General features: G+C 38.8%; 2 protein-coding genes across 3 annotated transcripts in view; both read right to left on the bottom strand.

Annotated features, from left to right (window-relative positions):
- The window catches only part of kcnab2a (potassium voltage-gated channel subfamily A regulatory beta subunit 2a), a 91,360-nt gene extending 90,410 nt beyond the window's left edge, over positions 1–950 (bottom strand). For both annotated transcript variants that reach the window (XM_044123472.1, XM_044123473.1), the window contains exon 1: positions 719–950. The gene's annotated coding sequence lies outside the window, so the exon portion shown is untranslated. The remainder of the gene's footprint in view (positions 1–718) is intronic.
- A 97-nt stretch (positions 951–1,047) lies between these two features.
- park7 (parkinson protein 7) lies at positions 1,048–8,569 on the bottom strand. The gene is made up of 6 exons (XM_044123474.1): positions 8,375–8,569; positions 7,315–7,416; positions 5,647–5,706; positions 4,744–4,813; positions 2,304–2,390; positions 1,048–1,441 (listed from the first exon to the last, which is right to left on the bottom strand). Exons 1-6 carry the CDS (start codon positions 8,462–8,464, stop codon positions 1,281–1,283), a joined length of 570 nt encoding a protein of 189 aa, XP_043979409.1. The 5' UTR covers positions 8,465–8,569; the 3' UTR covers positions 1,048–1,280.
- Positions 8,570–16,797: the final 8,228 nt, after the last annotated feature.

Below are 16,797 nucleotides of genomic sequence, written 5' to 3'. Positions count from 1 at the left end.
ATCTCTTTACATCACGTTATGTTGGAAAATGCTTCTGTTAGTTTAGAATTATACTCTTTCCTGTTAGAATAGTTTTTTCCATCTCAAGACATATGACTGAGCTTCCTGTGTCACACAGAGACGTCTCAGCCTGCATGTCACAGCACTTCTAACCTGGCCTCTGCCGCACTGCATTAGCAGCAGCGATCATAGAGCTCAGCCTCACTCTGCAGCTACAGCATCTGCTGAGGATGGAGAGCTTCTGGAACTGACGGCTCCACGTCGCCTCTCACATCCGCAGAGCGACGTCTCAGTGTGTTGAAGATATGACGTGCCGCCGCTTCGTGCGTTCAACGGGTAACACATATCTGAACTGTGAGCGTGTACTGGAAACAGACGGTTGCTCGACCGTTACTCTCCCCGGGCTATGATGCCAATCAAATTTGGCCTGGACTTCAACGAACTTGATGCGGTCCACTCAGAACAATGACCGAGCTAATCAGTGCTAACACAGCAACCCGAGTATGGTAATGATGTTAAAACCTATCCGGGTCGCTGTGGGGTGAGGAGGAACGTCCTGATCTCATCTACATTTCGACACCATTCGCTGGAACTTACCGTCACAAACGCTGCGTTAACAATAAATTTCGGATTTGAACATGACTGAACTCATATGTGGCGTTTATAGGAGTCTGAATAACACATGCGAGTCATAGAGGGAAAACACCTTTCTCCCTACCTTTGACAGAATCCTGCTCTTCCTTCTCGGCTGGGGTGAAGACCCTCTGAATTTTGTTGCTCTTACACAGCTACCATGCGCCGCGTCTAAGCCCCGCCCTCTCGCTCTGAGCGGAGTGCTATTGGCCCCTTAAAACACAACTGCAGACGAGCCAAAGCTCTCCATTGGCTAAGGACAGCTGCCAGTCTTTTTGGATTCCTCTTCCCGCGTCCCGAATAGCGTTCCTTCATACGTTACATTATACAGCCTATATTTAGGCGTTAAAAACAAGCAAGTAAAAACAAGTCAAAGTGACCTCCACCAGCAACACACCACAAGGCAAGACAAACTGAGCCTTCACACCTACACTTTTAATGACTGCACAATGGAAGAATGGAAGCTGTCAAGACAAAGAGGAAGCTATTTAGACAACGAACCAAACAGGGGAAATTTATGTGGAAGTCATTTGTGGTAATTATGCAGTGATAATTTTCCTTTTATTTGCAGAAATAACGCTGTGCAATAGAAAAAGCCAGATGTTTAGGTGTCACAGTTTCTCCAGAGTGGTGAGAGAACATTAGAGTCAGTCTTTCATCATGAGAGGAGCCTTGACTTGAGCTGCAACCTCAGCCCCCATAAGTTCCTCAACGATCGTCAGGGCAAACTCAAAACTGGTTCCTGGCCCACGGCTGGTGATGTAATGCCCATCTTTCTGCACTCGAGCTTCTGAATATTTATAGTGATCTAAAAAAGACAGAACAATACCATTAGGATGGCACGGTGTGAGCTCAGATTCACAAACATAAAACCTGCTATTGTTTCGTCGCGCTTAGTTCCAGTATGTTCTGTCAAATGATTGCATCTTCTTTCACCTCAGTGCTGTTCTCTGCTCTCCAACTGCAGAGTGACATGATTCTTTCAACAATCAAAGAGCTAGTACAGCACCACCTGCTGTCCTTTACAGATATGTACAATTCCAGCTACAGTGAACCTTTTTGATGTCTTCAACCACAAACCTCAATATACTTTTTTGGGATTTTGTGTTGTACACCAGCATAAAGAAGTGCATAACTTCAGTGGAAGAACAATGAGACTTGGATTCCTACACAAAACAGAATCTGGTAATAGTTTACATCAAAGCTCATGCATATATATTTAGAAAAGTCCAGACAAAAATTAAATTGAGATTATCTGCAAAACTTGAAAATTGATGTTCACAGCTGCTATCCATGCAATCTGACAGAGTATGAGCCATTTTTGCAGAGATGAATGTTCAAAATAATAAAATAATCAAACTAGATGTGAAAAGCTAGTAGAGCCAAACAAAAAAAACAAAACACCTTGGCGCTATTAATGCAGCAAAATATGATTCTACAGAACATCCCTTCAGGGGCGGCAGATACAAAAGCACAGTTTTGAAATATTATTTGTAAAAAAAAAAAGTCCACTTTAAAATGATGGAATATTTTGTGTTAATCTTTCACATAAAATACATATAAAATACACTGAAGGTTTTTGTTGTAAAATGAACAATGTGAACATTTTTAAGGGGAATCAAAACTTTTGAGGGGTACTGCAAACTGATCAAGGTCAACAATGTTTTTACCTCCAACCATCATCTTCTCCTTCATGCCAGGATGTGTGGTGACTGTGCTGCCGTAACCGATGCCATGAGCCAGAAGAGCGGTCGGACCTGAAGAAGAGCCAAGCTGGTTTAAGTACGTTTAAAAGCTTTTAGACTTGTACACAAAAAAGAATATGAAAATAACCAAATTTATCAGTTTTAGAAAATCTTTTTATATATTCTGGTTAATAATAAATGAATGACACAATATCTGATAACGACGTGTCCTGAAGGTGTCCTCAACCTTTGTATTGTTTCTAAGAATACACTCACACAGTATACAGTTTCAGCTCCTCTCCAAAGACTCTGCAGCACTCTGGAAAGGGAGGGAAATCAAAAGGAGAGGCCGAGGACGCTGACTTCTGCTGCATTAACTTTGGTAATGCCCTAGCGTTGCTGTGAGCTCATCCAAAAACTGTTAATAAATAGAAAGTTATTGATCCCGGTGCTTTGGCTGCCTTCCCGTGCTGTCTCAAGATTACAGTTTCCCACTGGCAAAACAGCAGACTCCCAGTTAAAGTCAAGCTACTCCTGTTACGAGTCCCCACCCGGAGGACGCCAGTCTGGGTACAGAAACTAACAGCATGGCAGATGCAGAGAAAGAGTTTCTCAAATAATTTACTTTCTGATGAATAAGAGATATTGTCAATTGAAGCTCTTTATCCACTCCTTGCGTCAAGGAAAAAAAAAAAAACAGATGTTCATCTCATAATGCACCCTCTCCCTGTTTCATTAAGGCGTGTATTCCTGAGAGGATTCCAGTCATATTTAGGACACCCTTCAATCCACTTTGCCGCACCGGTTTACTGTCCCTGTTTGAGACATCTTTCCTGCGTCCTGTCTCTGCCCTGGAAGGCTGTCAGATAAAATCGAAGTGCTTGTTGGTCTTTTCAGGGACAGCAACATATGTGCAACCTTTACTTGTCTGCCACGGGGGGGCAGGGGAGGTTCGCCAGTGACCACAAGTTAATGAAGTGTGACATTAGGGAACAGAGATAGTTTATCAAAAAGCCCCTAATTTCAGATCCAGAACAATAAGTCCCAGGTTAATCTTTGGTTCCTGTCTGTCTGTAGGGGAAACAGCTGTCTCGTCAGCTGTGCTGCTTTCAGTTGAATCCAAGAAGACAGGATGTCTCTGTTAACTTCAGTGGCATTGCAAGTCTCTCCCATCATATCACCTCAATGTCTTTTACAGATGTTACTCCACACTTTCAGGCAGAAGCCATCTTAAGTACAGGAGAATATCTGTTCTGTCTGCTACTGTTTCATCAATGTTCAAAAATAAGACATTGTCAAGGACAAGTCACAGAAACGGATAGACTTGTAGTGTTGCAATTTCACAAAAATAAAACCCAGTAAATTGTCAGTAGTATAGAAAAAGTACAAAATACAATTTTAAGTGCAGCACATTTTATATTTTGAGTTGTGTTTTTTTTTTTGTTTTAAAACTAAAAAAATCCCTTGAACATCCCTTTTAAAGTGCTTTGACTTAACTAATTTTAAAAATTAATACTTCCCCAATTTGTGTTGAATGTACAATTCAACTGAAAATAACATAAAAATTCTGTAAAAAAGTCAACATTAAAAATATCATAGTCTCCATGTTGTATAAGTCTGGACATGCTTAAACTGATCATTTGCTAAAGCAAATTATAATTTTAGAGTGAATCCAGTCCACTCAATATCATATTCAAATGTCCTTTGAGGTTTTACTTTACTTTGCATCTCTCCATCTCTGAGATGAAGCCAGATTTTGCAGAGTTTTAGAAGTATCACAAAGATCGAATTTCTCAAAGGTATCAGTCAGGAGAAGGATGCAAAATAAAATTTCTATCACATCATATATTCCCAAAGAGATTAAACACAGTCATCAAAAACTGGGATAAAAGGTTGCATCACAAAAACTGCACATTATTCCAAATATTAATAGGAAGACATGGTCAGACAGGCTGCCAAACAATCATCAGCATATCCAGTAATAGGTTCTGAATAAACTTTCAAACTTTTCTAATATTTTTATCATTTTATTTACCTTCTTCCTTCAGATGGGCTTTACAGAGTATGTGCCACATAAAAGCTGCAAAACGTTTAGAAAAGACTGATCTTGATTTAATTTGTTTTACATTAGAAACCCTGCCATCGTGAGATGGCTGTGTGCACTTCTGACATATTGTAGAACAATAATTTCTAAAGCTTTTCAGTAAAACTTCAATAGGTATCACAATCTCTCAGTCATACAGTAACCCTAACATGAGGCAACCTGCTTGCATGCAAATATCTCCAGAACATCTACATTATTAGAATAAAACCATGATGATCAGGTCAAAGGTCACATCACAAACAGTTTTTAACCCACAGACATAGGTTGCAACCAGAGGTTAGCCCAGTATAATTAAGGTTTGTTTGTTTTCATAAGCTGTACCTGCACAGATGGCTGCAATCAGGCCTTTTCTGCCATCTTGGTCCTTTAACACCTCCTTCACAGCAGGAGACTGTAGAAAAAAAAGAAGAAAACAGATGCACAGTGAATCATTTGCAGACCATGTGATGGTCCTGCGTATATGCTGACTATATTATATTAACACACAGTGGCAGTATGTTTAACACATGCAACAGCATTTCTCTGGAAACACAGAATGTTAAAGCACAATCACAGATTTATATATAGTCTAACCTTTCCATAAATACGCTTATTGTAAATATAAAATTCTTGCATTTCAACAGACTTACATTCTTTACTGTGTTTCAGCATTTTTGCAGTTGTCTTGAACTTTGTTCCAGATTAGAGGAGCATAAAAACTGAACCAGGGGATGCAGAGTAGGACTAGAACAGCCAGATGCTCTGACTTGTTCGTAAGACTTTACTAGGTTGCAGCTTTCACAGGATAATGTAGAGACTAAACAGGTGGATGAGTGATCCACATATTTAGTTGTGAGAAGCTACAAAGCGTTCATGGAAATCAGGTTACAGCAGTTCTTAAGAGAGGAGAAAAGTGCATCTGGGTACAAATAAGCACAAAGCAACCAGCTGAGATCATCCTTTGTCACATCTGAAGCTCTTGAGAATTGGGTATGTTTGCTTTGCTGTTCATCTGTAACAATTAAATCATGTCTCCAGTGATTTATTATAGCAAAATCAATCTCCTCCCCTACAGAAACAGATTAAATTTGAGTCAATAGCAGAAAATTAAATTTAAAAAAGCAGTTTATGGAGTAAGCTTATTAAGATATTTGTCACTTTAGTCTTGCTATTGATTTCCATTTTTATTTTAACAAATAAACTCTTTTGAACTTTTGAACAAAGCGCCACTATAGATTTTCTCACCTCTGCCAGATTCTTGGCTCCTGGCATTCCTCCTGGCAGAAGCACCACATCATAAGGCCCCTGAAAAACCAAACCAGATAAAGTTTCACAGCAAGATCAGCAACCATCCCCCAGCATACTAGTTAACGCCTCTCAATGAAAGTCAGGACATTAATCAAACAAAGGCATGTTATTATATCAGATACAAATGAATTGAGAGGGTTTCCTATATTATAGTGCCTCACTGCCTTATATTTATATTCATAATATATTCATATTCATACCCCTTGAGCTTTTTCAGATTTTGTGAAGCTGCTCAATTTTTTCAGAAGCTGCTAAATTTTTTTACTTTAAGGAGAACTTTAACCGGATTGGATGAAGTTTTCACTTTTCAAGTCTTGCCATCAATCCTCATCTGGAACAGGGCTCGGGCATTCTAATACATGTGTACATCATGATTTAAACTCTTTCAATGTATCTCTACATTTAGTATTGTCAACCTCATGAAAAGTGACCCTCTATTGCAGTCTCAAGTCTAACTAATTTTATTTCAACTCCATCCATCTTCTCATGAACTCTGACCAGCATTTCTGTCACTGCTGAAAAAGCCACCCACAGCATGATGGTGTCATCACCCAGTTTCACTGTGGGGTGTGTTTAGGGTTAAGTGAAACGTTGGCTTTCAACACACACCACATTTGTATGTGAGCCAAAGTGTGAAACTTTAGTCAAACGGCAATCAAGACTACTCATGGCCTCTTTCTTCTTACTACTATCAAATAAAGGCCAGAGTTGTGGGCTGAATGACAAACAGTTGTCTCACCTGAGCTATAGATCTCTGCAACTCCTCCAAAGTTATCATAGGCTTCACAGATTAACCTTTTAATTAAACCGAGCATTTCAGTTTAGTTAGAAATCAGTATCATGTCAGATTTGCAATTATTCTTTATCTTCGTGTTATGAACAGTGTCCTCTGTTAGATGTTTGAAGCATAAACTTAACTGCTCTAAACTTCTCCAGAAATTCATCCATGATCTCTTTGCTCTATTTCTTGGACTTTGGGAAGCTGTTTCTTCACTGATGTTCTCCTACAAACCACTGAGGCCTTCACAGAACAGGTGAATTTTTACTCATATTAAATTGCACACAGCCAGACAACAAGCAGGGGACTTTCGAAGGGAAATTTCTGCCCTGAAATTTATTTAGTTGTATTAGAATGAAGTGAGTTGAATATAAATGCAGGCTGAAATTGTTCTCCTTCCACTTTATTAATATAGACTGAAGATTGTGTTTGTAATGTGACAACATGTAAAATTGTTAAAGAGCTGTGAAATCTTCAGCAAGGCACTCCATTTCTTGGACTTTGGGAAGCTGTTTCTTCACTGATGTTCTCCTACAAACCACTGAGGCCTTCACAGAACAGGTGAATTTTTACTCATATTAAATTGCACACAGCCAGACAACAAGCAGGGGACTTTCGAAGGGAAATTTCTGCCCTGAAATTTATTTAGTTGTATTAGAATGAAGTGAGTTGAATATAAATGCAGGCTGAAATTGTTCTCCTTCCACTTTATTAATATAGACTGAAGATTTGTTTGTAATGTGACAACATGTAAAATAGTTAAAGAGCTGTGAAATCTTCAGCAAGGCACTCACTATGACTGCTTACTGGAGAACCAAAAAACTCACCTGTTTGCTGGCTTCCTCCAGACTGGCATCAGGACAGATTACAACACTTCTGCTGCACTCGACTGGATCTTTTCCTGTCAGACCCGCAACCGTCACTGCAATCTACAGATATGAACACATTATCATCAGACGAGAGTAGTAACTAGTTACATTAAATCAAATAACTTTTGAAAAAAATTACTTTAGAAGTACTTTTTTTACACTGTACTTTTACTGCAAGTAATGTCACTAAATGAACATATTTTAACCAAAAATGCACCAGACACAGATATACAGTTTGTATAAAAGTGAGACATCTTGTTTGTCTCACTTTTGTTGTTATGCTATTTTCCATCTGCTGAGTCTATTGTGCCATTTGGAGATTGAGAAAATTGAGTAAACACTAAATGTTGTCACTGGAAGTGCTTTACACTGTTCAAACATTTATGCATGTACCTACTGTATTAGTCTTAAACGTTTTCTATAGAAAAAAAAATGTTTAGGAAAAAAGTGAATTTCTTTTGTAATTATGTTATTTATATCTTTTTTTTCATTCTAGTTTAAAATATCTGAATTTCAGGGAAACAGCATTTTAATTCTGCATATGTCTTGTTGAATATGTTAAAATAGTGCTACTGTTACTTTAGTATTTTTTATAACTGGGTATTTTTACCCACCTGTCATTGGTGGCGATTATCACAACACGTCATCCTGACTTCACTGGTTTAAACAAATCTTTATTTTGAAAGATTAATAAAGTTTATAGGTTAAATGAGGTTGGACTTTGACATTTATCTTTGTCCCCGTTTGAACTCCCTGCAAAGGTTATGGGGTCCACAGTTAGCCAACTTAGCTGACTAAACAATAAACGCGAGTGATTAAATTGCGGATTGCAGCATTCATAACTTAATTACTCGGGTATTTAGTTTCTGTGACTTTTATTCATTATGACTGTGATTAACAGATGTTTAAAGGGCTATTTATAGCAGAAAATTCAACGTAGCGACACAGCAAGGTTGCCTGTTATTTCATGCTAGCAGGCTAACATGCTAACACATAGCATAAACTGTGCAGAACGAACCCCGGCTCTGCGCATGATGTCCACAGGAATCACAGTTTCCATCTCTTCTGCACCTTTAGACAGGATAACTAACGCTCTCTTTCCTGCCATGGTCAGCTTAATGTTTCGCTTCTGCAGAAGCAAAAACGCTTCAAACTTCAAGCAGCGTCAGGCGTGCTTCACGGTGAAAATATGACAGTAGGAAGGTTGCCAGACCGCGTCCTTTTATCCCCCTACCTGGACACTGTTGTTCTTTCATTTCTTAAACTGCAAGGCTTCAATGTTCAAACTGTTTAGAACTTAGATTCCAAATAAAAATGTTGGAACTCCAAAATAAACATAGGATATGCTCATTATGTTTATCCCTCAGATAACTACAGGACGTTTCCACTTCCAAGTAAACAGAAATCTGGAGTATTTTGCTTTGACTTCATCCAACTGATATTTTAAATGTTGTTGTTCCAAACACCATATATATTTTTTACCTGGTTTGGGGAACAATATTCACAACCGGACCTGAAATATGATAATTCAAAATGTAATTACAATTAGGTGATACACAATTTTGTCTAAGAGAATTAACATTTATTTTAGTTGTAAATTATAGCTATATCTTGCCTCTAAACGTATTGGCACCCGTTTAATGTTTTGACTTTTTTTTTTTGGTCATATTTCAACTTTATTGTTTTTACAGAGATTTTTTTTGTAACACACCAAAAGTTTTGCATTACTATGAAGTATATGTAAAACACTTGTATGTGGTGGAAACAAAGCAATCATTTCTTAACCATGGTAAAGAAATGGTGATGACAGCATCATGCTACATGCCCTTTCTTCCTCCTGGTAGTGGTCAGATTTGTTGGGAAGATGGATGCAGCTAAAGAGTAATACTAAAAGAAAAGCTGAGAGAAGCTGCAGTCAAAGTCCAAACTTAAATACAATCGAGAAATTGGGGCAAAGTATTAACATTTTTGCAGACATCCTCCATTCAATCTGAATGAGCTCGGTCTCTTTACCAATGAAGAATTAGTTAAAATTTCTGCGATATAGTGCAAACGACTTGCATTTATAATTGTTTTTAGTAAAACTGGTTCTTCAAAACATCGACTGAAGGGAATTAGTACTTGCGCATTAGAATTCTAAGATTATTATTATTATTTTTTTTCCCCCTCCAAGAGGTATCTTGTGGGCTCTAGTGTCCCTTATATGAAAGCAGGCTGACAGGAAGTGGGGAAGGAAGACATGCGGCAAATATCGTCGGGTCCGAGAGTCGAACAGCCGCGTCGAGAACTCAAGGGCCCTACGCCACCACGGCACGGCACGCACCCAGGATTTTGTATTGTCAAGAGGTTTGAAAACTGTATTTCTGTGCTGTGTACTTCACAATTATACATGTGTCTCATTTTTCTAACACACTAAATTATGTGTGAATAAATAAAGTTAAGGTTTTAACATGAGAAATGTAAAAATGCTCAAGCTACTTGTACAAACCCTATCCTTATCGAGACACTCTGGATTTGGGGAAATTAATTCAAGAAGTCGTTTTGGTATCTAAAGTAAATAAACAGAAACGTAATTGTGACATTTTTGCAACTTGTCAACTGCACAGTCTTCTGTTTAACATATTCTCAACAATGAAATCTTTCACGCTCTAAAATAAAACGACAAACAAAAACAAATGTAATTTGACACACTAAATATATGAGAAATTGGAAATTGAGCTACTTTTGGTTCTTGATCATGACGCATATCGGCATTTTATTAATGCACTATTTACCAGTATAAATAAAAGGTGTCTCAGTCAGTTAAACTGTGACTACAATAAAATTTTTGCGATCTCATGTAATTCACTCTTTCCTCCAGTAGATGGAGGTATTAGCCAAGGCTTCCATGGAAAGCTTGAGCAAAATTGAATGTATTTTAAAGAAACTTTCATTAAAGCGAACAGATGTCTGGAAGAAAACGTTCCTGAAGCAAATTTACATGTGTCATTAATCTGCAGGTTTATTATAGATTATGGTTCAGTAAATTATTCAGTTAAACGAATCTCAAAGTTGATCATAAAAATCTGTTTGAGAACTTCTGCATTAAAGATATTGAAGCTCATATTACAGTGTAAATCCTAGGGTCTCAAGCTTTACTCTGGAGGCACATCTCTTAAAGTGTGTATGTGTGTCTGTTTTCTGCTGCTGTGATTCATCATCATATTTGAAACAACAAAGTGTGGATTAGACAAAAGCGTGGGGGTTAGTGCCAGCAGGTTGTTTACTGCAACTCTCGTTGAATTCAAGAAGCAGTGAAGATTACCACCATATGTGGCTGGGGATGAACCAAAGCAGACCCACAAAGGCACTCCAACAAAATTCCACACATGCACGTTAGACTCAGAATATGTTACCAAGTCGGAAAGGAACCATTATACCATCATTTTATCTTTGCACAGTTTTTTCTTAAGATTAAAGTTTGTAAGCGACTAAAAACTAGGCTTGAAAAATTCTTTTTTAATTTTTTTTAAAATTTCCCTTTATTTAGCCAGGTAAACCCCATTGAATTGCGGATCTCATTTTCAAGAGGGACCTGGGCAGAAGTCTGCAATACACAGCAACCTGGTTACAAAATAAAATTTATCTTTTAAAAGAAATCTTAATTTCTTTTAAATTCCACATTTATCTTTTTAAAAGAAAAGATAAATGTGGAATTAGTTGTCCACTTTCTTGATCTTCTTCTCAGTAACTAATACAAACATCTAAAGTTTTGATTGTCAAAATGATCAAAATACACAAAAGGAAAAAATGCAAATCTTTTCAAATAAGTTTAATTTAGCAGGACGCGTTCAGTACCCTCTACTACAGTTAGCAACCCTGGTAATAATGCTTACAAAGATTTTTCTGTTATATTTTACAATATTTGCAATATTTTATGTTGAAAATTTGGCATAATTACTACTTTGTGAAGGATTATTTTTAACTGAGCTTTGGAAATTTTGTTTTCAGGTACCCTGACTGTTTGTAGTAGAAAAACAGCTGTCTTAAATGCCATGTTTTCTTGTCTTTCCTATTTTGAAGACGAGCTTCTGTGTTATGTCGTCATTAGATCTCAGGAAAACAAAAAATATTACTTATTAGAAATTACTAGAAATCCTGACAAACATTTAAATGCAGATTGCAGAAATACTTTAAAGGGTCCCATTAGATTAATTTAAAGATTTCTTAGGTGTTTTTAATAATTGTGAAGATTTTGTCAATAATAATTATTATAATGTAGTTTTTTCTCCACTGAACTCACCTACTTTAATAATGATTTGAATTTTTGAAAATTTTCAATATGAAGTCATGCAACATCAATAAAAGATAAATACATAATTGGGCTTTTGTTTGTCAACGTTGTGTTTATTGCTTGTTTTATGTTGACTCAGTTGAGCCTGTGGACTAAAAGCATCCTCATCACCAAACTCCTTTGCACATTATTATTTCTGCTATGTTCCCACTTGCCTTCACAGTCAGGGCTTGTTCTCTGCTCTGTTTTATCGGGACCCTCACAGAGGTCTGAGTGAAAACCTGAAGGGTTTCTGGAGTCAAACCTCAGGGGAGGGAGACAAGAATACAAAAACATTTTTTTTTTTTTCTGAGCAAAGAGAAAATCCTCAAACTGAAATGAGGGAATTCCACAAATTACTGATTGTCACAAAGTAATCCTGTTACCACTGGATGTAATATGAAACGGTGTAAACATGGAAATAAACAGCTAATGTGGATGTAGCTTACAAGCAGAGGCTCTGTTCATTTGAGATATACAGCAGCAGCAAGCGCTACTTCAGATCATGACTGAGGGAGAGTGTCAGAAAAACTTGGAGCATTTCTACAAAAAATTTACTTTTACAAGCAGAGAAAAAAGACAGATTTTTTTTCTTTATTTACCCTTTTGCATAATTTTACTTCAGCTCATTTTTGTGCAGCTCTTTTCTAACCAATTTCCTCCTCTCACTGATCTAATGGCAGTTTTCAAGTTAACATTTCTGCTCTAAGGAAACTGATGCATATTTAGGAGCAGTTTATCTTCCCATCTGTGCGCAGGCTTTTATCTCGCCTCTGCTTCACACACTGTAAGCCACCGAGTGCACCGAATGAGTGACAACCATATAATCTTGATTGCATCTCGATGGTATTACCTTATGCTGCCAAGAGCTCAGGTGACAGCTGGGAGGGAAAAGGTGACATTGAATTTTTACGCACCTGTGCCTGCCTTCACGCAGACACAAGATGGCGCCAGTTGAGAGAAGACGTTTGGAGCAGACAGAAAAACATACAGAAGTTTTGAAATGTAAAGAGTTTTCAGATGTATGGGTCAAACATGCATGAATGTCTCAGCATTCATTGAACAACTTTTGTTAAATGCTTTAGAATATCCAAAATGAGATTCCGCCAAATGGTTTCCAGCCACAGCGGCTGTTTTATAAATTAATGTGTTGTTTAGCTCATTGACCATGTGTAACAACATGGGCCAGAATTGCTTCATAGTCATTTCAGGTTGCAGAGATCTGCCCCCCCCCCCACCCCTAGTAAAACAGAAGGAGGATGAGAAGGTGGCATTTATTTGAGGACTCTCCATTTTTCTTTCTTCTCCTCCTGTGTCTTGAGTATCAGTTCGTTTTGCTCTCAGCTTGCCTGCATTAGATGTCTTAATGCTGTACAGTGTGGCCTATCTTCAAACAGGAGCCCTGATCACACTTAGCCCTGCAGCAGTGCTTCAACATCCCCCACCTCCACCTCCACACCCACCCCCTCAAGCCTCAGCCCCGGTCTGCTCCTCAGCACAGAGGGCAATAAAGACACAAGACGGATTAGCGTTGTGTGCCTAACAAAGTGGTTGCCAGAGAGTGAGAGGGCCGTGCCCATGGGCGCAACCACAAGCCCCACTCTGTCGAGGTCCCCCCTCCACCCGCCGCCTCGCTTCCCCCTGCTAGGGCATCCCTAAGGTCCGCGCTCTCTCAGGGAGCTCTGTGGATGTGTGATAGACTCTGAGTGGGTGAATTCATGTTGATGCTAAAGAGGCAAGAGGAAGCAGACAGATAATCCGAAGCTTAAGCACCAGTGTAGTAACTAGTTTCCCCCTTAAACAAGGAAACATGTGTGCAAACAGTTAATTCAAGCACATATTCATGCTGACACGTTTTCCCTGTGAAGACTTTCCCAGTAAAAGTTCCAACTCCTGACAAGCAGTCGCATAAAACAGTTTATCCCACACCTCCTGGTCCAAAACAAGTTTAACTCCACTGCTTTCTGTGTTGATTCAAGCCACTGCAAATCCAGAGGAAAACCCGCGGAGCTCCGGCCGGCCGAAGGCCTTATGAATGCCTCTCTCACCATAACCAGTGTGCTTATACAAATAGATCACCATATAATTGTACATGTGTGATAAACAGATAGGCTGCGGTCTTTCTGGTGTTGTCACATTACATAGGAGTGTTGCATGTGTGTTTGCAGCGGAGGAGCCTGTGTGAAGGTGCAGGAACCCCTTTGGTTTGATAGAGAGCCGTGTACAGAATTGGACAGGTGAGGCAAGCAGCTGCTTCCCCCCTTTTTCCCTTTAAAAACAAACAAAAAAATCCCCACCGTGACAGATTGGGCCATGACTCTCACACATAACGGGGCCCCGCTTTTCGCACGGTAGCTGTCTCAGGCCACGTTACACACGTCCCTTAGATGGTCCGTTTTTTACGTTGGGCAGTAATGAAATTTATGCCGGAGACTGGAGAATATGCAGACATGTGGTGCCGATTAATGCTCCCTTTCTCCCGCTTTCCGCCGGCAGCCTCGGCTGCGTATGGTGCGTTCCATCCTGTCTGCTGGGTTCTGGGTCCTCCTCACTCCTCAAAGCTGCTCGCCTTTTACTTCTGTCACGCCAGCCAGTAGCGTGAACCACTGCTCACTGAAGAAGGGCCAAGTTCTGCTAATACCTGGCTAAGTTTACATGTACATTCACACTTGATTATAGGAGGGAAGCCCTGAGTTCCCAATCGCTTCAGCATGTCAGGACAAAGAAAAGCAAGCAGTAGTCACAGCTTGGTAAAGGTACTTATGCCTATTGAACAATTTCATAATTTGCCACTTTTTAACCACAAACTTTAATGCATCGTATTAGAATTGTGTGCTTGACCAACAAGTGTATAAATCTGAAGCAGAAGGTAAATGTTTTAAAAACACATTATTATAAATACACCATCCCAAACACAATGATGGCAAAATCATACTGTGGGGACGATGTGTTCAGGGTGATGTATAGAGTTCGACAGAAAACGAATCTCTCAATACAAACTAACTACATCTTAACCCACAGTGAGACATATAATGCTGTGGACATGGTGTGTTCAGGGTTACGTGTAGAGTTTCACAAAAAGGTAATTCTGCACATAGCCCTAAACATATCATTTGCATGGGAAGGCACGGTGGTGGCAGTATCATGCTGTGAGGAAGAAAACTAATATTGCAGCAATGGTATATTATCCAGAGAGTTGTGGTGAAGGCATGCGGTGGGAAATGTTTTTTCTTCTGCAGAGACTTTGAAGCTGGTCAGACATAACAAAAAGATGGATCTAACTATTTACAAGACAATTTTGTGAAAAAAAAAAAAAAGTTAGACGCTGGCAAAGACTTGATACTGGGGCTGAGGTTCACCTAATAGAAGGACAACAACCCTAAACATACAGTATGATCTACAGTAGGACTGTTCAGATCATATCTAATCAGCCACACTTTTCAGATTTGTATTTATAAACAGAAAATTCTTTCCAATTCATAAAAATGTGCTTATTTTTGTATATCACATAAAATGAATATGAACAAAAAAAATCAGATTGCATAAATACTTTTGAAAGATGGTGCAGTTATACAGAAGGGATTCAGTACTTACAGCAAGTTTCAGATGAAGTAACAGCTTGTGAGAATAGTATAGCAGGCGCAGGTTGGATGCAGTTTTCTTCTTAAAAGGAATTGAATTGTTGTTGAAAGAAAAAAAAATCAGACAATCTCATTTATCATAGGAAGTATCCATTATCTAAAATGCAACCCTAAATGAACCCTAAATGTACCCTAAAGTCTGACTCAAATCTTTTTTTCTACCTGACCAATCCTGCCAAACTTCTGCTTTGTCTGAACAACAACAGAGGAGGAGGCTTCTCTTTTTCATTCACTGCCTCTATAGCTGGATGGTTTCTCTCTCAGCTAAGTATCATGGTGTTAAAAAGGCATGCAGGTGTAGTCTATTTTTACCTATGTAAGCCTTTATAGATTAACACAGTTTACCAGTCCAGGCTTGGCTTTCTGCATACTATCCAAACTCTGAAATTAACTGGTTTTTACTCAGTTAATCCCCCACTTTTTATATATAAATACCTGCTACATTATCTGACTTAATGTCTGAGATGTTTCCAAACAATTTTGCATAAAAATTTCCCCTGGAATCAGTATGAAAACATTCCTATAAAAAAAAAAAAAGAAAAAAAGATGGATTCTTTATTGTTGTTGAGCGAGGTATTTGCTGCAAGGGGTGTAATTTTTCAGGGGGTTTTGGAAGAGACAAACCACCTATAAATAAATCCTAAGAGCTCTCAATTATGCAGTTTTTTTCTCTCCCTCTCACCATTCCCACACGTTTGATTTCCACTTTAAAAGGAGAGTGATATATCCCTATGATTGGAAATGTTCAATGCACTTCTGGAAGTGGGTGCACTGTCCTGTGCAGATAAGGTTGCGAATGCGAGATCTGTCTTTCTGAAATAGAAGCCTGACAAACAGCGCTGTCTCTCCCAGACGCAGTGGGAGAGGAGTGGGCTCAGATGGAAGTCTTTGAGAACCGGCCTTTTTAATATTGGCGCCGCTGTAACATCAGTAAGGTGACATTTCGGCAGCACCATCAAGATCCAACAGTGGCCATGCTGCTTCAACAATCAATTATCCATGCATAACATCCCGGCAGTGTGTGCGACATGAATCAGTCCTGGACCAGGCTTCTCCTCTGCCTTGATTCTCAAGAAAAGAGGGACCTTTCATGCGACCCTTGAGAAAGAGAGAAATGCTCTGTGTGCTGATAAGGGAGCAAAGAGAGGGGCAGTTGAGGGGAATAAAAAAAATAAAAATAACAGACAAATCAGGGCTGATATTTATTTGCATTATCTTAAAAGGAACTCAAATTGGTTTCATTCCAGTAACTTAGAATTGTGATCCAGAGTGCAAAATGACTGGTTGCCAGTGTTACGACGGAAAAGGCAGGATACATTATTTGTATTGTTGCCCAAGGAGAAGGAAATACATTTCATAGCACATATTGCTCACATCAGGTTTTGAGACCAGTTTAGTTGATATATGGAGCTGTTATCAAGGCAGTAGCTGTGTGCAATTTACTCCCTCAAATAACTGACACTAATAACAACTTCTCTGCAGGATTTC

Source organism: Gambusia affinis, linkage group LG07 (assembly GCF_019740435.1).
Source record: "Gambusia affinis linkage group LG07, SWU_Gaff_1.0, whole genome shotgun sequence".
Lineage (NCBI taxonomy): Eukaryota > Metazoa > Chordata > Actinopteri > Cyprinodontiformes > Poeciliidae > Gambusia > Gambusia affinis.
This window is presented reverse-complemented; position numbering and strand designations above follow the sequence as displayed.